Below are 23,700 nucleotides of genomic sequence, written 5' to 3'. Positions count from 1 at the left end.
AGAGGGGGACGGAAGTAAGTGGCTCAGCTGGCTGCACTGCAGTGTTCGGTCTCGGAGGTTAGATTAGCCGGACGGGAGCCGCTTCTCCGGCGGTCTTCGGGCGATGTTCACAGCGGGAGCGGAAAATTACCTGCGGCAGGCCAGGTGGGAGCGGGAAAGAGCCATCACGGTCCCTTCTTGCTCGCTCTGCGTTGTCTGACCGCCTCTCTCTCTCTCTTCCTTAGGGAGATCCAGGATGAGGAGCTGCAAAGGTTCTGTGTCAGGATCGCGGCTTTCCTTCAGCAGCAGGACCTGGGCAGTGAAACTGTCGATAACCTGCAAAGACTTTACCTCATCGCCTCCGCCACCAAGTATGACAAAAAGTAAGCGAGCGTTGGTGGAGGAGCCGCTGCCTGAAAAGCTCTGATCGGTTCTGCTTTGAGTCATTGACTTTCAGAAACTCGATTTTTAAAAACGTCTAGCAAGTGTTAACGATATGCGAGAGCCAAACTGAAGTGCATTCTTGTCACGGCGTAGCTAGAAGGCATTTTTTGGGTGGGCCAATGGGTATGGTTGGGTGAGCCCACATTTCCTCCCCCCCCCCCCCCAAACTTTAAAAATTAAATCTTTAGCTAGCAGGGACCCCTAAGCCTTGCTAGCTGAAGATTCAGCAGCCCATGGCAGTCAAAAGTAGTATGCTAACCCACCAACACTAGCATCCCATACATTGCTCTTGTGCAAGAACTAAGCATGTCCATGGTTCTGGCTTCAGTAGCTTTGAGGGCTTCCACTCCTGGCTGCATATTTTGAAGGGTGGCTGCGGGCTGCTGGAGATCTCAAGCCCTTCCATCTGAAGACTTATCAGCTACATGAATGGCATAGACTTGCCAACTTTTTAAACTAGGAAATTCCACCACCTGCCCCACCCCCCGGACCATTCTTTTCAGCAGGCAAACAAATATATACATTGTTGAACACCATTCATATTATGACTCGCAGTTTGGGCAATAATCAAAGCCCTAATCTCTACTGGTATAATGTTATTTTACTTGTTGAGAAGGCTTTCGTTATTATCCTCTAAAAATGTTTAGATTTTTATTTATTTATTCCCGTTTAAGCATCCCACACCTCTTCTCCAATGTAACACATTTCCCAGAGCTTATCATCCATCTAAACCCCCTCATTATCTTGAAAACACATGTTCTCCGTTCCCATCCACCAGTCTGTCCTCACTAGTCTCCCAGATTAGTTCCCTCTTTCTCCCTCTTCCCCAGCTTAATCTCAGCAGTCTCTCTCACTCTCATTCCAGCTAGTCTCTATCAATCCTCCACTTGCCTCCCCCAGCCAGTCCCCCTCACTCTTCCCACAGCCTTCCCTGCACCAGTTAGTCTCCCTTTCTCTTTAGCCTTTTTGCATATCACACTCATGCTCCACCCAACCCAGTCACATAAATTGCCCTCGATGTCAAGCCTGTTCCCACCCATTTGAGCACATCTTTCCCCTCAGCCTGATCCACCACTGTCTCGCTCCTCTCTATCCCCCCTCTTCAGCCATCTATCTCTCTCTCTGATTTTCTCCCTGACCTAGCCCTACCCTTGTTTAATATAAGCCCAAATATACCACTGTCTAGCCCTTCCCCACCATCAACGTCAAATCTTCTTACCATTTGTTTCTGCTACTCTGAGTTTGTTCCTGCTTTGGGCTGCTGCCCTCAGCTCCCATAGACTATCCCTGCTCCTGCCGCTTCTCCCTACCCCACCAACCTCTTACTTTTTGAAAATAATCTGCTCTGAGCTCAATTGCAATGCCTGCAGCTGAATCAGCTTAAGAAGAGATGTGGAGCCAGGCATGGAGTCTGTGCATGCTCCTCTTCTGAGCCCTGCCCCCTAGCTAGGAATGTGATAACTGTGGGGCTTGCAAGAAGAGCATGCACAGACTGTGAGGTTGTTTTTTAAGCTGATTCAACTGCAGGCACTATACCTGAGTTCAGGGCAGACTGTTTTGGAAAAGTAAGGGACCGGTGGGGTGAGAAGCAGGAAACTCATTTTGCTCTGGAGGCTGGCGATCAGCAGAAAACAGACACTTTCATTGCCAGTTTTCTGGTTCTTCTGGCTTCCGGCCTGAAGAAAACTGGTCAGGCTGGAGCGTGATGCTGCTGAGTGGGCCTGAGGTGAATGTGGATGGATTCAGGTCCACCCGTATATACACCCCTGAAGTTGAGTGTGTTGTGTACTGGAACCATGTGGTACCCAGAAGTATATGGCCTCATATAATTTAGTTATTGAGAAATGATGACAATTTATTTTTCCTTATCCTGATCTATTTCTCTTGGACCATGCAAAATCAAGTGGCCAGCACTCAAATAGTCTATGCACCGATTCTATTGAAGTTGCTGTTTTTTGGCTTAAGACAAGAAAGAAAAAAACCTGATATGTAGGAAAGAGACGACAACGTGGTTATTTAGGCTGCTGCAATAATAACTAGGAATGCAGAGAGGTAAAGAGGGGCGATTGAAGGATGGGGAAATTTTACCTGTATAAGATGGAATTTGTAATTCTCTTTCAATACTGTGCACAGGCATATACGAGTTGTTTCTGACTGGTGTAATTAAACAGCATTTCACTCATCTGAAGAGCTCTCTAAAGCTAGTCTAGTTAAAAAAAAAGTTGTCACCATGTTTGAGGGATTTTTTTGTTTGTTTTTTTTTTAATTAAAAAAAAAAAAACCTGAATGGTTAGACGCTGGTATATGTGTTTTTATGGTTCTTTCCCCTGCAGATTGGAAAGGAAGTTTCTGGAGCATTTGCAGTGTGTGTTGTGTTTGCCAAAGGCCTCACTGCAGGTTCAGGTATTGTGCACAGCCATTTTGAGAGAGGTGTCTCCTAGTGAGCTTGTGACCCTATCATTTGACCAGATTCATGACACAAAGCTACTGAGCTTGGTGTCTTCAATCTTACTGGCACAGGTAAGAATTGAACCCTAACATTTCTTATTTGCTATGTTCATTTGTATTACTCTGAGCAAAGGATAACTTAAAGTAAGTTTAATAGCATCTTTAAAAACTTGCTAATATTTTGGGTAGAAAACAGAAAAGCAGATCAGTAGTAGATATCAATATATATAAAAGGCGAGTGTCGTACTCACTCGCAAATGTGCAGTAGAGACCTTCTCTGCCCCGCCCCCGCGTCAATATGTGATGACGGGGCCGAAACAGGGTCTGTACTGCGCATTTGCGAGGGAGGGACACCGCCGTCGCTAACGCTCCCCCCACCCGGATTCGCCGCTGCCACCCGGTCGGGCCCTTGCTCCGCTACTGAAACAGCGAGGGTCCGGGAACACAGCACTGAGCTCTGCTGAGCTGCCGTCGGCCTTCCTTCCTTCTTCTCTGCCTGGGTCCCGCCCTCGACGACGTTACGTCAAACGAGGGCGGGACAGGCAGAGAAGAAGAAGGAACTTGGAAGGCCGACGTCGGCTGCTCAGCAGAGCTCAGTGCTGCGTTCCCGGACCCTCGCTGTTTCAGTAGCGGAGCGAGGGCCCGACCGGGTGGAGGGTGGGTGGTGGTGGCGACAGCTCGGGGGGGGGGGGGTGAACTCAGAGGGGGAGGGGCAGCGGTGAACTCGGCGGCGCGGGGGGGGGGGGGCTTTCAACCCCCCCCTTCCTATAATAGCCCGTTTTTACGGGCTCAAAGGCTAGTATATATATATATAGACTTTATTAGTGGTATTGCATACAAGGATATTGCCCGACACAGGCCGTGTTTTGCCCAGCAGGGCTGCGTCAGGGGCTATTAAATGGATTGTCCTGTTGGATGCTTGTGAAACAGTTGTTGTATAGTCCAACAATTGATGTTGATCAGTTAAATCATGAAAAAAACAGTCTTGTGTGTTGGTACATGCGTGCCGTCTGCAGTAAGTAAAGATCGTTCCTCATTTGTAGGATTACGACCCATGCTGTTTTTTTTCATGATTTAAGTGATCAATTGTTGGCATATACAACAACTGTTTCACAAGCATCCTACAGGACAATCCATTCAATAGACCCTAACGCAGCCCTGCTGGCCAAAAAACACGGCCTGTGTTGGGCAATATCCTTGTATTGCAGAACCACTAATAAAGTCTATATATATCTATTACTGATCAGCTTTTCTGTTTTCCACCTTGGCGTTTGCGGATCGTCTGCCTTGCTGTTTCTTGGGACCATAATATTTTGGGTAGACATCCGTACTCTTTTTAAGTAGAGCTTTTAGAAAGAAGGTGGAGAATTTACAGTAATAACCCAGTCAATAATTCTTGTTTGCATTGTACTGAAAGTGTGCATAGAATTGTTCAAGTTGTGTGAATCTGTATATTGTTTTGTACGCAGGGTTGTAATAATAATGCACTAACTATTGGAAATCGTATTGCAAAGATGATGGAAAGTAGACTTCCTGAGGGCCAGAGTTTACGACACCTCCTCCCAGTCCTTTCCAAACTTACCAACGTTTTCCCAGCAAGCCTGAGTGATGGTGAGTGCAGGAGGGGAGGAGAAAGGAACAGCATCCGAGAGATTAGCAAGGGAAGTCTGTCCTGGAGGACCTTTCTTGTGAATTGCAACATGTGCAGTTTTGAGTTTTGCTTTCCATCACCATATGGTCCCATCATACGGATTTGTTAGACAATGGGAATTATGGTCTGCTCATGACATAGGAAGAGTTTAGAGATGAGTCGGCAATAACCAATGTAACCATGACTTTTGATACCCAAACACATTCTCCTTCCTTTAGTACTGCATGTGGTTACTTTATCCACAGGTTCGGTACCACCTCTTTGGAAACAGGCATTAGTTAGACTTACCTTAAAGACGTCCTCGTTGGATCCTTCCTTTCCTGAGACCTATCGTCCTGTTTCTAATCTCCCCTTTGTTTCCATGATTGCAGAAAAAAATATTTTTTGAGCAATTGGTGAACCGTGTTGACTACTCATTCATTTTGTACCCCCCATCAAACTGGATTTCATTTGGTGGGAGTACAGAAGCCACTATTATTGCCCTTGCTAATGAATTGCATTCTTTTTTGGGCAGGGGTGACATTGTACTTCTGGTTTCGTTAGATCGTTCTGCTGCATTCAATTTGATCAGTCATTCTTTATTGTTCACCCGGTTACAGTCTATTGGTATTTCAGGTTTGGTGCTTGTGTGGTTCTCGTCCTACCTATCTGATCATTTATTTACAGTTTCCACTTCTGTACCTTCATTTTTCTGCTTCATTGTGATGTCCCACAAGGTTCCACTTTGTCTCCCCTTTTAATATTTCCATGAGTCGTCTGGCCACTTGTCAATTCAAGACTATAACATAAAGCTATTTTTCTATGCTGACGATATACTCTTACTTTTCCCAGCGTCTCCAGTTTCTCCGGATTTGACCATTTTTCGGTCATGTCTTATAGACCTAGCCAATTAGCTTGCATCACATAATTGGTCGTAAATCCACACAAAACAGCTACCTGTTGGATCACAGGTTTTCATCTCGAATCTTCCGTCACAATTCTTTTTAATCCACCTATTGCAGCTGTGTATTGTTTCCATTATTTGGGTATAATGATTGATTCTCGGTTAAATATTGACAAGCAGGTCGCCCAGGTTCTGAAATGAGGTTTTTATTGGTTACGCCGTCTACGTTCTGTCGGTAAGCTCTTAAGACTTTTCTTCATTTCACACACTTGTTCATGCTTATATAATATCACACACGTTGACTATTGTAATTCTGTTTACATATGTCGCCTACAAACACTCCAAAATTCAGCTGCTCGCTTTCTTTTTGTATTTCAAGCTGTTATGATCTTGTTACTCCGTTTATTTAAAATGGTTGCCCATTACTTTTCACTCTCATTTCAAAATGTAATGTATTACCAGCAGAGTACTTCATTCTGGTTCCCCGTTATATTTGTCGTCTTTAATATTCCCTTTTACACCTACACACAGTCTTCACTTGATGCCCGATGGTTGGTTTTGCCACCACCTAAAAAGGCCTACTACGAGAGCAGCAGGACTTCAGCCCTTTATGCACCTAAATAATGCGAACAGCCTCCCTTCAAAGATCAGATCTGAATTGTCTTTTACTCAAATTTAAGATTTCTTTAAATACTTATTTCTGCCGACTCGCCTATGGCGATATTTCTCTTTGGCACCGGTACAGTTGATCCTCCGTGTGTGGTGATAGTTGTTTCTTTGCTACTCATTACCGTATTTTTCGGACCATAAGACGCACCTAGGTTTAGAGGAGGGAAATAGGAAAAAAAAATTTTCCTTTTTCCCTCCTCTAAAACCTAGGTGCTCCAGTGCGTCTTGTCCGAGTTCGGGATCGCCCTCCCCTACTTACCTGTGACGCGATGTTCCCTGGTGGTCTAGTGACGTCGGGGCAGGAAAGAGCCCCCTCTTTCCTGCCCAGCGCGTTGCTCTCCGTCCTCCTGACTTGTTCCTGACGGTCTCGGCGAGATTCAAAATGGCCGCCGAGTCAGGAGGACGGAGAGCAACGCGCTGGGCAGGAAAGAGGGGGCTCTTTCCTGCCCCGACGTCACTAGACCACCAGGGAACATCGTAAGTAGGGGAGGGCGATCCCGAACTCGCTACCTTCGGACTATAAGATGCACCCCCCATTTTCCTCCCAAATTTTGTGGGAAAAAAGTGCGTCTTATAGTCCGAAAAATACGGTATTTATGTTGGAATGAATGGCCACTTTCCTCTTTTAGTGCAGTTCTATTCCTGCTTTTACATGGTAACTTTATATATTTTACTTTGACCTGTATTTTAGAAGTTGGCGGTATATCGAGTTCTTTTTAATAATAATAATTTGCAGAAAGAAACAGTCCTTTAAATTTCTCTGTTTTTCTCTTTCTCAGATCAGACTAATCTAATTAATAAAAAAGCTAGTAGACTGGCTGAGGTACGCGAGCATCCATCAAGGAATTGGCCAGCTATCTGGGGGCTTTTTCTCCAGTCCAAGAACCAAGCTGGTAGGTGATTATGTTATTTACTATGGGGTGAATTCTACATGTGCTGCTGAAAAAAAAAAGCGCTATTCAATAAGCCGCATTTAAAGAGTAATGCTTATGCCCGGGACTCGCTCCTAACTTTAGGTGTGGCCAATTGCATCAACTGAAATATGGTACAAATGTAAGCGCGTAAATTAGGTGTGTATCCCCCCTTATTTTATAGCGACGCACGTAAATATTAAGAACGCCCCTGTTCCGCCCATAACACTTCCATTTTCACACCCCTTGATTTTAATTGTTCGTAAAGTTAGGTGCGTGCGTTCCAATTAAATCTAATTAGTGCCAATTAATGGAGCTAATTGGCTTGTTCAATTAAATTGGGCACTCGCTCACTATTTTGGCGACTTTTATAGAGTTAAGGGGTTTATGAAAACTCCTAACGAAAACCAGGAGTGTAGATAGTTGTGATGCCGCAGTTCTTGCGTGTGTTCAGGAGGTCACTGCTGTCATTTACTTTTTCCTCTCACAGCCTGGGCCCATCACAGAGGTGGATGGAGCAATTGCCACAGACTTTTCACAGTGCTGTCCATAGGTCACCGTTACACGGAAGATCAGTGGCTGAACATGCAGGCCTTTTCCATGCTGCGAAAGTGGCTGCTGTGTTACGGGACTGACAGCACCAGCACAGCAAACTCTGGTACGGTAGGAACCTTGTCTGCTAACAGCCACGAGCCCCCCCCCCCCCCCCACAGTTCATGTCTGCTTTTATTTTGAGTAGGTTGTGTTACAGTTCATTTGACATATGTTGTTGAAAACTGCTTTCCCTCACTTCGCCTGTCCATCTTTTCTTTTCTGCTGGTCACCTGGGTAGAACAGTCTTGTGCCCCGATACTAACGTGTATTTCCATTTACTGCCTTGTGCATGGACACCTTTGAACATAGACCTCCCTTGGTTGGGATTAGGGCTTTTATTTCTGCGTGACATGGTAGCTGAGTAAATCCAACTGGGCAGGAGTAATATAGCAGTGACTTGGTTTTAATAATGCAAATTTTTTGCTTTTCTGCTTCCAAGCGCAGGACACCTCTGCAGCTATTGACAATTGATAGCTGACTTTTTTTTTTTTTAATTAGTGGGAATTCAGGGCTGCAGTAATATATTAGTGTTTCTTGTGTGGTCTCTTGCTTTGCAGATGATAAATCAGAGGTTGATGGTTCAGTCATGTCCATGGTTTCTGCCACATCTACTTCTAGCCGCTTGCTTCCACCGAAGGAACGTCTGCGAGAAAAAGCCTTTGAGTATTGCCAACGGCTCATTGATCAAAGCAACAGGAGTGAGTGCTGAGGGCTGACGGACTGTCTTGTATTGATCCTAGGAAAAGGATAGGAGAGGGGTAGCTTAACTAAGCCTAGAAGTACTGATGGCATCCACTCCCCCATGCAAGAAGGGGAAACTGAAATAAAATTATGAGGTTCTGTTGCCTTCCTCTGACAGGGATATGATATTTCTATGGATCCCTCCCTGGGTGCTTAGTGAGGATTGTTTGAATTCAGAATAACTTTATTGGCATGACAATTTTTATATGTGTTATCAAAAAGCAAGAGGGCAATTTTAAAACCCATTTCCTTGGTTGAACAGTTGTTACCTGTGGAAATGGGCTTATATAATACCACCTGCTCTCTATGCATATAAAGGGACAGGCAGTACCATTCAATGCATTCTTCTGCCTGCTTCATGGGGTGGAGTTTGGAGCTGTGCAAATACTCCTATCCACACAAGTTGGCAGGTACTTTCATTTTGAAAATCTGACACAGTTCACAGAATAAGAAAAGTATGCACAATCATAAATGTATCCCTAAGGTGAAGTCATTCACTTCTATGTGGTATCTTAGATTTGCAAGAAAGATAAAAGTTAAGTATTATTGCCTTGAGCTTAGGGTGGCCTGCAAGAAGCAATTATGGTTGAAACCCCAAGATCAGGTAAAAGACCAGAGGGAGAGGAGAGTGTATTTGGTGTTGGGCTGCCTAGGGGAATCTGTACCGGCATCCATAGCTGGGCAGATTGTATACATTTACTATGTTACTGTGATATTAAGTTGAAGGCATCTACATTTGATTTGCAACTTAGGGAGCAAAAGCTGTACTACATTCCTTCGCTGGCCCCCACTGCCACTCATAAGCCTGCATACGCTTACTGAGCCGTCCCCCTGCAGCTCCAAAAATTGCTCCTTAATGAGGATCATGTTTTTCTATTTTGAGTATAATTATATATTTGCTATTTGCTGTATATTTGACTGTATGTTTTATGTATTTTATGATTAATGTTTTTTGTACTCCGCCTTGGGGAAAAAAGTAGAATATAAGTAATAAACTAAACCATAAACCATACGCACAAGGAGGGCTGGCCTGTAACCAAACTGCTCTCTCTTTTTCAACAGAGGCTGTAAAGAAATCAGATGCAGATCTACAGAAAGCTGTGAGTACAGGAAATAATGCTGAGGATAAAACCGGGCGGAGGGGATTGGAGGAAGGTGTTTCACGTGCCTCTCTGGCCTTTTTGTGCTTTGCAGTGTCTGATTGAGGCTGTCAGCATCATGGATATTGTGTGCAGACAGGACTGCTCCTACGTGTACCGGGCACTTTCTTTCCTGAAGACTGTACACGTAAGAATCTGCCAGGACCTCACCTTGGCCCCAGCGTTGCTTCCAATTGCCCAGTTCTTCTTAAACCACAGTAAGTGGCTCACTCCTGTCACCTGTTGGGTTTTCATCTGCCAGTGCTAAAGCTTACGATGGTGCTGGTCTCCTTGTGTTTTTTTTGCCGAGAGGGGAGCGCCAGACTGTCGCTCTGCAGCTTATTTTGCTGGGAAGAAAGAAGAGGGTGCGTGTGTTTCCATCCTTGGTTGCTCTACCACATCCTTCTACTGGACAGAGCAGATAATTCCGCATTTTAAAGGGAGATTTGTATTGTAATAATAACTGTTTCACCTTCACTTCCACATGTGCTCTCTTTTTCCAGGTGAGATGGCTGCGGTTGATGCAGAGGCTGTTTACAGGCACTTATTCACCCGCATTCCTGCTGAGCTCTTCTACCAGCCTTTGCTGGCCTTCGAATTTATTCATTTCTGCAGGAATAATGCCAGATTCTTTGTTCAGAATATTGGTCTCTTTAGACGGAGTTTCCCAAACCTCCTGAAGGTAAGCTGAGGTTGATTGTCTTATCATTCTGTTCCGTGCAGTCATGAAGGCCAAATCTGCCAGTGGTGAACAGGGGCGTATCTGCGTGGGGCCACAGGGGCCTGGGCCCCCGCAGATTTCGCCCTGGACCCCCCTACCACAGACCCTCTCCACCTCCCCCTCCCTCCCGCCCGCCACCAACCCGTCGCCGATCTTTGCTGGCGGGGGACCCCAAGCCCCCGCCAGCCGAAGTCCTTTCTTCCGTGCAGGATGCAAGTTGCAACGCTTCCTGTTCTTCTGAGTCTGACGTCCTGCACGTACAACGTGCAGAACGTCAGACTCAGAATTTGGAATTCAGTCTGACGTCCTGCGCGTTGTACGTGCAGGACGTCAGACTCAGAAGAACAGGAAGCGTTGCAACTTGCATCCTGCACGGAAGAGAGGACTTCGGCTGGCGGGGGGTTGGGGTCCCCCGCCAGCAAAGGTAAGTGACAGCAGCGGGGGAGGGTGTCATTGGTGGCGAGGGGGGGTCCGGAAATGGCGGGGGGGGGGGGATCGGTGGCGCCGGGGGGGGGGGGGGGGGCTAAAATGTGCCCCCTCCCTCTGGCTCTGGCCCCCCCCCCTACCGCCCGAGTCCAGATACGCCCCTGGTGGTGAACCTTAGAGCACACTGTTCTTTTACTGCACATGTCTATGATAAATCAGAGGTTGATGGTTCCTAGGCTTCAAGGAATCGCAGTTTCTCTTTTCACCATGGGGTGGGGTCAACATTCATCTGAAGATTTGTCAGCAGAGACTTCCTTAATACATTTGTGGCTTGGCATCAGGAGTGGCGCAAGGCAATCTGCTGCCTGAGATGAGGGATGAGATGGTTGCCTCACCCTCCAAGTCCAGCATCTTCCCTTTACTCTCTCTCTTTCACCCCTGCCCCACCCCCAAACCCAGCCACAGTCTGGCATCTCCCCTTATCCCTGAGTCTACCTTTCTTTTCTTGTTTCCAAAAGTCGTCGGCGGCAGTGATTTCCATACACGGTCCTGGCACTGGCTGCTTCTCTGTACTGTGGCCCACCTCTGAGGAAACAGGAAGTTACGGCAGAGAGGCGGGCTGTAGTACAGAGAAGAAGCCAGTTCCGGCGACAAGGCAGTGTAAGGAAATCGTTACCGCCAACGACTTTTGGAAAACAAACAAAAAAAAGAAGGTAGAGTCGGGGAAGGGGGTTGAGAACGGAAGGGGGGGAGAGGCTAGACCACAGCCGGTGTAGGGGGTGGAAAGGAGTGATGCTGGCTCGGGAGGAAGAAGGGATGCAAGCAGGCTGAGTGAAAGTGGCACAATGCCGCTCCATGAGGAATGCCACCTGAAACCCTTGCCTTAGTTGGCTTAATGGTAGGGCTGCTGCTGCTTGCCATGGTTCTATTGAGCCAGTGCAAGGTGAAGGTAAAATTAAGTACCGTTAACTGCGGGGATACGGTGAATCCCCTGATCTATAAACCGTTTCTGCTGCTTTTAGGTGCCTTGCAGACCAGAAAAAAAAAATATTGCGAACAGTTTTAATTTGAAAGAGGCCATTTTAACTGAAACAACATCATGTCAAACTAAACATTTGCCCTGTATTCTTGTATAACTTAAACATTAGCAATAATTTGATTCTTGGTTGAATTATATAGAATATACCAGGAAAAGTGAAAGAACACAATAAGGGTGTGGCTTGTGAATATGGGGGATGCTAGTCCCAAAAATACAAACTGTAATAGCAGAACTGGGAGCTTTGCTTGCTCTTTTCCAAGCTATGTTACACATTAAAAACCAACACTGTCGCAGATAGCACCTCCAGGATTCATTTCATCAACAGCTGCGTTCATCCTTAGCCTAACAGCAGTCAGAACACATTTGGAGCCTCTGTGCGCTCCAGAAAGAGAGAACTCCTTTCCAAACCTGTTTACCCATAAGTGTTTCAGACACGCTGGAAAATATCCTTTATGCTTTCTAAGCTAGGAACAGAAATTTAAAAGGTTGCTCTAGCCTTCATTTTTGTTTGTAAATCGATTGTCTGCTTCTCTGCGCAGTTCCTAGCGTGGAACAGCCCAGGCTTAGTCTCGGACTTCGTGGAATTCCTTCCTTCCCTGATTGGGCCGGACACTGTAATTGAGATCTTCCATTCGCTGCTCGACTTGCCATGCTGGCCGCTGCGCTGGAGCTGCAGCATCGGTGAGATCATTGGTTTTTCAATCTTCTTTAATAACCTTAGAGAAAGGGGCACTTTTAGAGTTTGGCATTTCATAAGAGCATGCATCACTCTGAGTTTTAGCTAGATAATACTTCAGATGGCTGCCTGGTAGGGTCAGCAGGTGGCACTGATAGATGGAGCCTCAGAAACAAGAACATCTCAGCATCTGGTTTTTAGATCGCGTGCCGAGAGGCCTGGAAATTCCAGTGTATGCCTTGTCTTAGTTTTGTAAAGGATGGGTGGACATTAATCCTTCTGGTTGTTTCCCTGGGGTTTGATACTTCATCCCAAGTTTATTCCATTCCTCACTCAGAGAAGTTGAGACTGAAAAAAGAATCGGAGGGGCCCTGGGAAGGGAGATTATAATCAACTAAACAAACACCCCTTTAGGTACTAGGTCCAGTGTACTGCATAAGCCATTAGAGGCATTTGGAACGCATGCATTTGGCTTAAAGCTAATATAGTCACTGGGATATCAGTCCTTGAATAATTCATGTTCTTCTGTTCAAATACTTCTGTTTTGGCTTCTGTGTTTTTCTTAGTTCTCGGTCTGCTCCTGCATCGGAGAAAGTCCTTATGGAATCTGCTGTGCATCCAGCAAGTTCCATGGAGGCCTTCCGCCACCCACACTACGGCAGCCTGTTTCAGTACCTACTGCGCCGTGAAGCTAGGCCCGGTGACACTGTTGACAGGTATAAAATAGTCTCCGTGATCCTTGGTCAATTTGCCCGAGAGAATTAGGGCAGATTTAACACACTCTCTTTGATATATGAACAAACGATGCATTTTTGTTTTTCTGATACAGTAAAAATGTATTTTATGGCCACACATTCACTGTTTACTTCTGTTCACTACAGGCTGTTTCTGGGTTTATAAAGATGGGACTGGGACCTAGTGCCTTCATATGTCTTAGTGTGGTGTTCACAGTTAGCCTGAACCAGGGGCGTATCTAGACTTCGCCAGTAGGGGGGTCCAGAGCCGAGGTGAGGGGGCACATTTTAGCTGCCACCCCCGCCAGAACCACCTAAAACAACTGTGGCCCAACCAACGACCCTCTCGACCCCCCCCCCCCCCCCCCCCCCCCGCCCGCTGTCGCCTACCTTTGCAGGTGGGGGACCCCAACCCCCACCAGCTGAAGTTGTCTTCCTTCGTTCGTTTGGTTTCTTCTTTCTGACTTTGACGTCCTGCACGTACACAACGTGCAGAACGTCGGACTCAGAAAGAAGAAACCCAAACGAACAAAGGAAGACGACTTCAGCTGTTGGGGTCCCCCGCCAGCAAAGGATGGCGACGGCAGGTTGGCGGCGGGTGGTGGGGGGGATGCGAGATTCGTCGGTAGGGGGGTCCAGGGCGAAATGTACGGGGGGGCCCTGGCCCCATAGCAGATACGCCCCTGGCCCGAACTTGTGGAAAACAGACCAGGTTGGGCTACATTGTACTACAGGACAGTGCCTCAGTATTGAGAGGGTCCTGACTCTTGTGCTGCTGTCTTGTAGCAGACCACTGGGGTCCAGGATGCTGCAGTGCAGTAATTCAGGCTTGGTATCGCCTGTAGTTAAACTGATATTAATAAAACCACTACCGCTTTCCCTTGCTCATGTTCTAGAACCCTTGCCAATATTAATTCCAGATAGAGTAGCTTTATATATATATATATTTTTTTTTTTAACACAGGGTCTGTCCAGTGCAGCTGGTTATTTACTTCTGGGCTAGCTAGACAAAGGCAGAATGTTTAATATTTTTATGAGAACTAACAGCAATCTATGGGTCTGGTTGCTTCCTAGCAAGTTCCATTTGCTTCGCCAGATATTGGGAGATATGGCCGGCTGCCCTCGAGTGATGCAGTGTATCGAAACGGTCCCTGTCCTGTTGCAGCTGTTCTTTAAGGTGGTAGCAGAGGTAAACGTCCAGCTGAATGTTCAGGCATGGGGGTGGGTACCTCTTCCATACTGTGGCCCTGCTGGGACGATGAATAGGGAAAGGAAGAAATAAAGAAAGCCACTTAACCCTCCATTGCCCCATGTAAGCCGCATTGAGCCTGCCATGAGTGGGAAAGCGCAGGGTACAAATGTAACAAAAATAAAATAGATTCTATTGGAGATTCTACATGGAATGTTGCTACTATTGGACATTCTACATGGAATGTTGCTAGTATTGGAGATTCTACATGGAATGTTGCTACATTCCATGTAGAAGGCTGCGCAGGCTTCTGTTTCTGTGAGTCTGACGTCCTGCATGTATGTGCAGGACGTCAGACTCGCAGAAGCAGAAGCCTGCGCGGCCACATTGGTTGCAGGATGTCAGACTCACAGAAGCAGAAGCCTGCGCGGCCACACTGCTGATCTGCAAGGGCCGACTTCTACATGGAATGTTGCTAGTGGAATAGCAACATTCCATGTAGAATCTCAAATAGTAGCAACAGTGGAGGAGTGGCCTAGTGGTTAGGGTGGTGGACTTTGGTCCTGGGGAAATGAGGAACTGAGTTCGATTCCCACTTCAGGCACAGGCAGCTCCTTGTGACTCTGGGCAAGTCACTTAACCCTCCATTGCCCCATGTAAGCCGCATTTAGCCTGCCATGAGTGGGACAGCGCGGGGTACAAATGTGACAAAAATAAAAAAAAGTGCAGTTCTTCTGTTTTACAGCTCCCCAGATGTGCTGCAAGAGATTAGTTAAAACCACTTGTTGGAGCAGTTAAAATTTCTCCGTCGTCCTGCTTTGGGCCAGAATGTTTTTAGTGGCTGGGATGACCATAACTAATTGTGAAGAGTACACTGTACCTTTAACATTGGCTTAGTGTCCCAGTTCTGTTAGTATTCATGCACAGCCTCAGCATCTGAGAGAGGACTAGTTACCACTGACGAAGATATGACTTCAGTTTGCAGATGGCGTTCTGATAAACCAGCTGGTGTTGGTGCTGTTGGACAGGAGCAGCCAGCTGTACAGTGTACCCAAGTTCCAGACTGATGTGCATAGGTAAGCTGGAGGGCTGCTAATACTTTGCAGAAAGAAGGATTGTGTTGCTTTGGGGACATGCGGAAGCTCCTGGTGTTAGTCTCCATGTGACCAGAACGGCAACGTCCACTTGCACATAGACACACACCACTGTGCGTTCCCAATTTTAAATGGACCATTGGTCTGACCAAGTATGGCTACTCTTATGTATTCCAGGACCGGACTTGGGAAACATTGGAATACAGCACTGGTTCTCAACCCAGTCTTCAGAAATCACCTGGTCAAGTTGGGTTTTCAGGATATCCATAATGAATATGCATGAGAAAGTTGCATGCACTGCCTTCTTGGTATGGAAAGCTCTCATGGTATATTCACTGTGAATATCCTGAAAACCTTACTAGCTAGGTGGTTCCTGAGGACTAGGTCAAAAACCACTGGCCACTATCAGGGCTCCCCCTGCTGGTTACATGTGGTGGGGCATAAGCCCTTTCTCCATTTACCTAGCAGAAAGGCTTTACATTGCAAGAGAACGCTGTCGTAGCTTATTTATATCAACAGATATTCTCATGACTACCACCCTGTTCCACCCATCTTTTTTGGCAGAGTGATGAGCTCCCAGCTGCTGAGTTTATGTAAACTGCACCCTTCTGTGATAGTGGAACAATCCAAGGAGTTGTTGGAGTTTTCTGGAACTATTATCAATATTCAGAATAAGGAAACTTTCTTCACCTATGTGGTAAGGATGGGGTCTAACCCTGAGACAGAGCAGCAGCTGTCAAAGGCAACCTTTTGGTTATCAGAATTTTTTTGTTGTTCTTTTGTGCAGTAACTTTGTTTTCCAACTCTGCAGGAGGTTAAGTATATTCTCTTTGTGGTTCTAACAATAAAATCAAGAAGGGCATTCAAAGCAGAACTGGAAAAAGAATACAAAGTTTAATGTCGGCAATGATGGGACAGCTTGGGAAGAGAGAGGCCCGTAGACAGTCCTCAAACAGGGCAGACCAAGATCAAAGAATAACATTATTATTATTAAAACAAATACCCGACATGGCCACATTTCGCCTTCCAGAGGCTTTGTCAGGGGCTGCACTTTCCACTGAAAGAATGCATATAATCATAAAAATCATACATCACATATAACAACCATACAAGTAGTTAAATCTGAATAAAAAAACAATATAAAAGCTAATATAATAATGGATTCTAAACATATAAATGCATTATGCTCCATAGAAAACACACAATTCAACAATCAAAATAAGTTAGTATAAATGAAAGCAAATATTCAAACAAGCCTACAAAGTCTCGGACCTAACCCACACCACAAACAATACCCACACTCAATCCTTTCCCCACATCGCATACTATTTTGTTATCTCCATAATACTTTGTATTATCTCTGTGATACTATGTACCATACTTTGTAAGCCGCACTGAACCTGCTATTGAGTGGGAAAGAGCGGGGTATAAATGCCACAAATAAAATAAATATGAAATATTAGCTAAAACAACTTTGTAAAAAAGCTTAAAAGGGACACATAGCTATTAGGGTCCCAAAGGACACATGCGCCTAATAGCAATAAATGAAAAAGCCAACAGCAGCAAAGTCTCAATGCCTAAAAACCACCAAGAATATAATAACATCAACTGTAAATCAAAAAATATAACCAATACACATTAGCCAGTGCTAAAAAAACAACAACAACAAGGAACAGTACTCAACAAGAGCAAGTGCTCAGACACACAGGGCTCCTCCTCCTTGTATCCTATGAAAACGTTCTAGTCAAGCTTATATGCAGTGTGCCAGAGGTCAAAGGTGTCACTTGGTGATCACTTAAAAAAAAAAACCCTCAAAAGGCTAATAAGGACCAAACTACTGCTGAACTAATAATATAGAAAAAATAAAAACTGGTGTAAAGCTTAATAGGAAGCAGGGGCGTATCTGGACTCCGGCGGTAGGGGGGGCCAGAGGGAGGGGGCACATTTTAGCCCCCCCCCCCACCAATGACTCTCTCCACCCCCCTCCCGCCGTCAACCCTCTCCTGCTGCCGTTGCTTACCTTTGCTGGCGGGGGACCCCAACCCCCGCCCGCCGACCCGAGGTCTTTAAAGTTCTTCATCCTCCGTGGCCGTGCTGCTGTTGAAAGCTGTTGAATCCAGTTCGGAGTCTGACGTCGCAGCACGTTGTACGTGCAGGAGCGTCCTGCAAGTACAACGTGCTGCGACGTCAGACTTCGAACTGGATTCAACAGCTTTCAACAGCAGCACGGCCACGGAGGATGAAGAGGAAATTTAAAGACCACGGGTCGGCTGGCGGGGGTTGGGGTCCCCCACCAGCTGAAGAAATATTTTTAGAGGCAGGTGGAAGCGGACCTCAGCTGGCGGGGGTTGGGGTCCCCCGCCAGCAAAGGTAAGCAACGGCAGCGGGGGAGGGTTGACGGCGGTAGGAGGTCCAGGGCGAAATCTGCAGGGACCCAGGCCCCTGTGGCCCCACGCAGATACGCCCCTGATAGGAAGATTGTGCATATGCAAAAAAATCATCTAAATACTTCAAACATAACATCATAGCAATAATAAATATCAATACATGATCTTCCTAGAGCAAGTCTAACTGTTTTCATGGGATACAAGGAGGAGGAGCCCTGTGTGTTTGAGCATGTGCTTCTGTTAAGTACCGTTCCTTGGGTTTTTTTTGAGCACTGGCTAATGTGTATTAGTTGTATTTTTGGTTTAGAGTTGACGTTATTATATTTTGGTTGTTTTTAGTCATTGAGACTTTGCTGCTGTTCGCTTTTTCTTTTACTGCTATTAGGCGCATGTGCCCTTTGGGACCCTAATAGGTTTGTAGCCCTTTTAAGCTTTTTTAGAAATTGTTTTAGCTAATATTCCATATTTATGTTTCATTTATACTAACTTATTTGATTGTTGAATTGTGTATACTGTGAAGCATAATGCATTTATATGTTTAGAATGCATTATTTTTATATTGGTTTTTATTCAGATTTGACTAACTTATAGGATTTTATATATAAAAGATGTATGATTTTTATACTGTTTGTAATTTCAGCTTCTGGAAGGTGAAATGTGGTCACATCTGGGTATTTGTTTTAATAAATATTGTTATTTTTTAACTTGGTCTGCCCTGTTTGAGAAGAGAGGCTAACTGAATTTTAGCTTTGGCTTTGGCACCAAAATTAGCCTAAAAGTCATATTTGGTCTTGTTTTGGCTGGAACTCAATCTGTACCTATAGTGTGCGCTCCCCCCCCCCCCCCCCCCCCCCTCCTCCAAGCAGTAAGGTTCATTGCTGCCCTTCCCCCCAAGCCTACCTTAGAGTCCCTGTGGGTCTAGAGGCTGGTTGGGGGTAAGAGCAATCTCCAGTTACTCCTGTCCCTGCTGTCTCTGCCATCAAAGTGGCTGCTGAGACCTTTAGTAGCTGGAATAAACTCCTGAGCCCCTACGTCTTGCCCCATCCTTGGCCACCTTTAAATCTAGACTGAAAGCCCACCTCTTTAACATTGCTTTTGACTCGTAACCACTCGCCCTCCACCTACCCTCCTCTCTTCCTTCCCGTTCACATTAATTGATTTGATTTGCTTACTTTATTTATTTTTTGTCTATTAGATTGTAAGCTCTTGAGCAGGGATTGTCTTTCTTCTATGTTTGTGCAGCGCTGCGTAAGCCTTGTAGCGCTATAGAAATGCTAAATAGTAGTAGTAGTCTCTTGAGATTGGAGCCAGCCTGGGCAGGAGTGACTGGGGATCGCTCCTGCCCCAACTAGCCACTAAGGTAGGGCTGGGGTGGGAGCTAGCTGTACCCAGGGGAGGAGGAGACTGCTATGGTGTGGGTGGGTGGGACGGCTTTCGGCTTCAGTTTAATTCAAAAACCGAGGGCAAATTTTAGTTGCAGATTTAGTTTGGCCAAAATTAAGGTGAAAAAAAAAAAGATTTTTGTCAACCTCTATTGCTGGATAGTAATTCAAAGCACATGCATGGGGGGAACAGTGTTATGTGCCATCTAAACAGGAAATGTGAGGCTACCCTGTGACGTCTGGGAAATATCCTCAGGGCATGGCTTTTGGTAGAGTTTCTTACCTCGGTACAGGAGTGTGGTAGCCGTGTTAGTCCACTCTTAAGGTTATCAATAGAAATCAAACAAAATAAAACATGGATTGGATTAAATGATTGAATATTTTAACACCCAAAAGAAAGGACTTAACAAGGATCTGGGGTTCCTAGCCCATTATAAACCATAAAGCTGTATCTCTCTGTTGATCACCCTCCCCTCACCTATCCAGACCCATCCTGTTAGAATATCAATGATATGCTTTGATGTCCCCATGCATACCTCCTACCACCCCACCCTCCCACCCTGTCAGACTGTCATAGTAATGCTTTGATGTTTCTCTTATATATACTGCTAACACATTTGCTTATTTCCGATCTGACGAAGAAGGGCAACCTTCGAAAGCTAATCAAGAAATGTATTAAGTTATGTCCAATAAAAAAGGTATCATCTTATTTTCTTTTCCATGTTTATTTTGTTGATTTCTATTGATTACCTCGGTACAGGAACAGAATACAGTAGTTGGGGACTTGCATTAGCAGTAATTTTAATCAGTGCAGTGAGCTTGTCTTCTGCTAGTAGAGAGAATCCTGGCTTAGGAGGGGGCGGTACCAGCTGATTTATCATTGTGGTGTTGGACTGTGACATGCCACAATAAACATAAACTTGACCTAGCCTTTAGATTCGGAGCCAGATTGTGGCTTTATTGCTTCACTTGCATTTAGCTTCTTTCTCTTGCTCAGTTGTACCATTTATTCCTTTCCAGGTGTGGGCCATTGGCGAATACCTGTCAGTTTCATATGATAAAAGGTGCACCGTGGACCAGATCAACAAGTTCTTTGAAGTCCTGGAAGCGCTGCTGTTTGAAATCACACAATTGCGCTCTTCAGCCGGCGTTCCCAAGTGTTCTCCGAGACTCATTACTGTCCTTATGACAACACTGACCAAGCTGGCATCTCGCAGCCAGGACCTTATACCCAGGTATCATACCACAAGTAGAGAGGGGGCAGTCTATGAACAACAAACCTGAGTTGAGAGCGGTCACCACAGGATTGTTCAATCAAATAATTAGTTATTGTGTGGAACTGTGCAGATCACGTGATCATTGTCAGCAGGATCTGCGATACCGAAAGATTAATTTTATTTAGTGGTGGACAGTATTTCTCTCTCCTCCAGTCTCCGTTCTTCCGAGCAGGACTGGCGGGTATAGAAATACTTGTAGGAAATCTGACAGGACTGTGAACGCAGGTCTCTCCCAAGAGGCAGGGCAGAAGCTCTGAGTTGTTGTGGAGGTTTTACTCCAGACAGGTGTATGAGTTTCGGGGGGGGGGGGGGGGGGGGGAGAGCGAGAGCAGGGCTATAGTGTAGGTCATTTCATCACCCTGTTACAGTTTGGAGATTATTTAAAACTAGGAATAAATGCCCGTTTCTGAGGGCAATGAAACGGGCGCTAGCAAGGGGCCCCCTCCCTCCGAGCTACTTGCCTTGTTCGGTGTTGGCGTCGCTGTGTGTGGGTAGGGTTTTGGTTTTTTTTTTGTTGCTGCGCCTCCGTTGGCCGTGCCTGTGGCGTTTCGGTTTCGGGCCATCGAGTGTCATAGCTCCGCCCTCGACGTTATGACGTTTTTGACGCGAGGCGGTGCAGACACTCCAGGGCACACCGGATATCTCGGGCGCCTCAACTTCCGTGGAGGCTTCAGAACGTTGGGGTTGCCTTTTATATATATAGATTTCTTACATAAAGCTGTAGACCACCCCAGTAAGCATAAACGTCAGAGCTGCCAAACTGTATGGCAAAAAGTTTAATATAAAATGTTAGAAGGGTGAGCAGGCTACAGGTTTTGTGATTAACTAGAAGTGCAAGCACTCGCACAACTGAGTCTGTCTGGTAGTTTGTTCTGGGGCGCTTACAAGTCCTGATAAATGGGGCAGTGACCACACTAATAGCGCTAGGTATTTTATTTTTCATTTTATTAGGGACCATGAATAAACACGCAATATAAACAAAACAGTTTCCATTTTCACAGTCTTAACTCCTCCCCCCCCCCCCTCCCTTGTTCATAAATGCCAAACCTTCAGACCTGGTGTACTGTTATCCAAGTCTTGGAATAGGCAGAAAGCTGTAAATACTGCTGGCTATTTATTTCAGGGAAAAGGCGGGTGCTGGAGGAACTAATTGAGGATCCTGCTTGCTCAGACAGTGGCGTATAGAGAAATATCATGGAAAAGACTGGCCTGGGTGAAGAGAATGTCTTCGATGGCTATAGTCTGTAGTTGGCAATAGAATAACTATATGGATGGGGTAGCTAAAATGGAGTGGAGGAGTAACCTAGTGGTTAGTGCAGCAGACTCTGATCCTGGGGAACTGGGTTCGAGTCCCACTGCAGCTCCTTTTGACTCTGGGCAAGTCACTTAACCCTCCATTGCCCCAGGTACAAATATATACTAGGTAAACTGCTTTGAATGTAGTTACAGAAAGGCAGTATATCAAGCCCCATTCCTGCTGTTATTTGGTGTGTTACTTGCGAAAAATGCACTGGTTCTTAGCCTGACCTCAAAACCCCCAATTCCTTTGAGGTAGCAGCTCTGTGAGACGTCTCTTATCTTTGCAGAGTGTTACTCTATCTGTCCAAGATGAGGTCCTGTGTGCAGAGTTCTGCAATGATCTCGATGTACGGTGAGGAAGACAGCGAGGAAGTCCTCATCCGAGCAGCTGAACTAATGAACCTGTTGAAAATGCCTAACGTTGCCCAGTTTGTATTGAGCCCATCAGCTGAAGTCAACAATGTGCGATATCATCGGGATGCCAACGTCTCCCTGCCTCTTGCTATGAGAACCGTCACTCAGCTTTACAGAAGGACTCTGGCTTTGGACCGGGATGAAAGCGCTAGATAATTCTGATTGACACCCATGGGGCAAGAGTGACTTTCTACACGAAGTTGAGGGTGTGCATTCAGTGTCAAGATACTGAGATCTCAAGGCACTCTTGATTAATGAAAATAATTATATACAAGAGAAGGGTAACCATGCTCTAAAAACAATCTCGTATTCCAAAGAACATCCATGGCATTTGGCACTGCTCGAAACTTGAACCGTTTAGAGTCTCTCTTAAACTTCCCTGTCCTACCCCTCTCTTCCTCTGTCCTGAGTTCAGCATCTCTTCCTTTCATGTGGTGATGCTAAGTGACTTGCAGTTTAGTCAGTGGGCCTTGAAGGCATTTTAAGATGAGATCGTTGACAGGAATATTCTGCAAGGGGAAGGTGGGGTCTTGGCTATCTCAAGTGGACTTGGAAATTGTGATTTAAGTGTGGCAATGAGGGTTGTTTAATAAATTTAGCTGAGGAGCTGCCCGAAGGGCCAGTGGCTGAAGCACTGTGTGCCCCAGGTTTGCTGCTCCGTTCTAGGACAGAGCAGCTGAAGGTCTTTCAGCAGATGGTATAGCTGGAGCAAAGTTGATGAATTGTAGCTTTATTGCTCAAATCCCTGCTGTCTCTCCTGTTTTCAACTGACATTTAATACAGTTTCTATTAAAGCAAGAGTTTTGTTAAACAAAAGAAAAGTTTAATCCAGTTATTTTTCATAATGAGAACAGACTTATGCACATTAACATATCTGCATTAGTTAGTATAGTTCTGAATTATATACATAAGATATACAGTATTAACATTCATTTAAAAATGGGATAAGGAAACAAAGTAGTGTATGAAGGCCTTTTTTTTTGGTCAGTGATACATGTACTTGTGCAAAGTAACTAACCTGTTTCTTCATATAATTGTGGAAAGTAACTAACCAGTTTCTTCAATCTATGAATTACCTCTTGGTTTATAGGAATAACAGAAAGTGTTTCCCAGCCCTAACATTCTTTGAGGGTGGGATGGTGTCACAAGTTCACATTGGTGTAGAATTTATGTAATAACCCTTTCTACTAAAAAAGTGAAACCTGATCAATATTAATGATTGCACAAAATTAGATTAATCTTAGCATATCACATTCAACTGTAAAATCTTCCTTTAGGGGTGCCAAAACTGCAATCCTGGAGAGCCAGTCAGATGTTTTTTTCAGGTTGAGCGAGATTTGCATGTACTACGTCCACGATCCCAACAATTCTATAAACGGTGACTAAAGTTGCACGTGTGAATCAGGGCACGCAGCCGATTTGCTGCTAACAACCAATTGTTGGTGTTAATTGGCCTTAATTAGGATTTATGTGCACATCGTATTCTATAACGATCTGCACCTACATTTTTTGGGAACGTTCTAAAACCTTACATGTGTAAATATAGAATTTAGCCGAACAGCTCCCAATTTAGGCGCCTTCATAATTGCCAGAGCACGGAGTC

The 23,700-nt window shown here is 45.4% G+C and overlaps 1 protein-coding gene across 1 annotated transcript; it reads left to right on the top strand.

The window, feature by feature from the left end:
• Positions 1 to 20: 20 nt before the first annotated feature.
• On the top strand, positions 21 to 22,605 carry LOC115475601 (AP-5 complex subunit zeta-1-like). Its single transcript, XM_030211454.1, is given in 21 exon segments — positions 21 to 144; positions 225 to 362; positions 2,757 to 2,943; positions 4,341 to 4,482; positions 6,854 to 6,873; positions 6,875 to 6,967; positions 7,476 to 7,515; positions 7,518 to 7,643; positions 8,137 to 8,277; positions 9,383 to 9,420; positions 9,515 to 9,677; positions 9,963 to 10,141; positions 12,185 to 12,296; positions 12,299 to 12,326; positions 12,888 to 13,037; positions 14,130 to 14,244; positions 15,223 to 15,320; positions 15,903 to 16,035; positions 20,128 to 20,342; positions 21,971 to 22,203; positions 22,206 to 22,605. Coding segments are annotated over 21 exon segments (2,427 nt in total). The 5' UTR covers positions 21 to 103; the 3' UTR covers positions 22,241 to 22,605.
• Positions 22,606 to 23,700: the final 1,095 nt, after the last annotated feature.

The sequence above is a fragment of the Microcaecilia unicolor genome, chromosome 8, assembly GCF_901765095.1.
Source record: "Microcaecilia unicolor chromosome 8, aMicUni1.1, whole genome shotgun sequence".
Taxonomy (NCBI): domain Eukaryota; kingdom Metazoa; phylum Chordata; class Amphibia; order Gymnophiona; family Siphonopidae; genus Microcaecilia; species Microcaecilia unicolor.
This window is presented reverse-complemented; position numbering and strand designations above follow the sequence as displayed.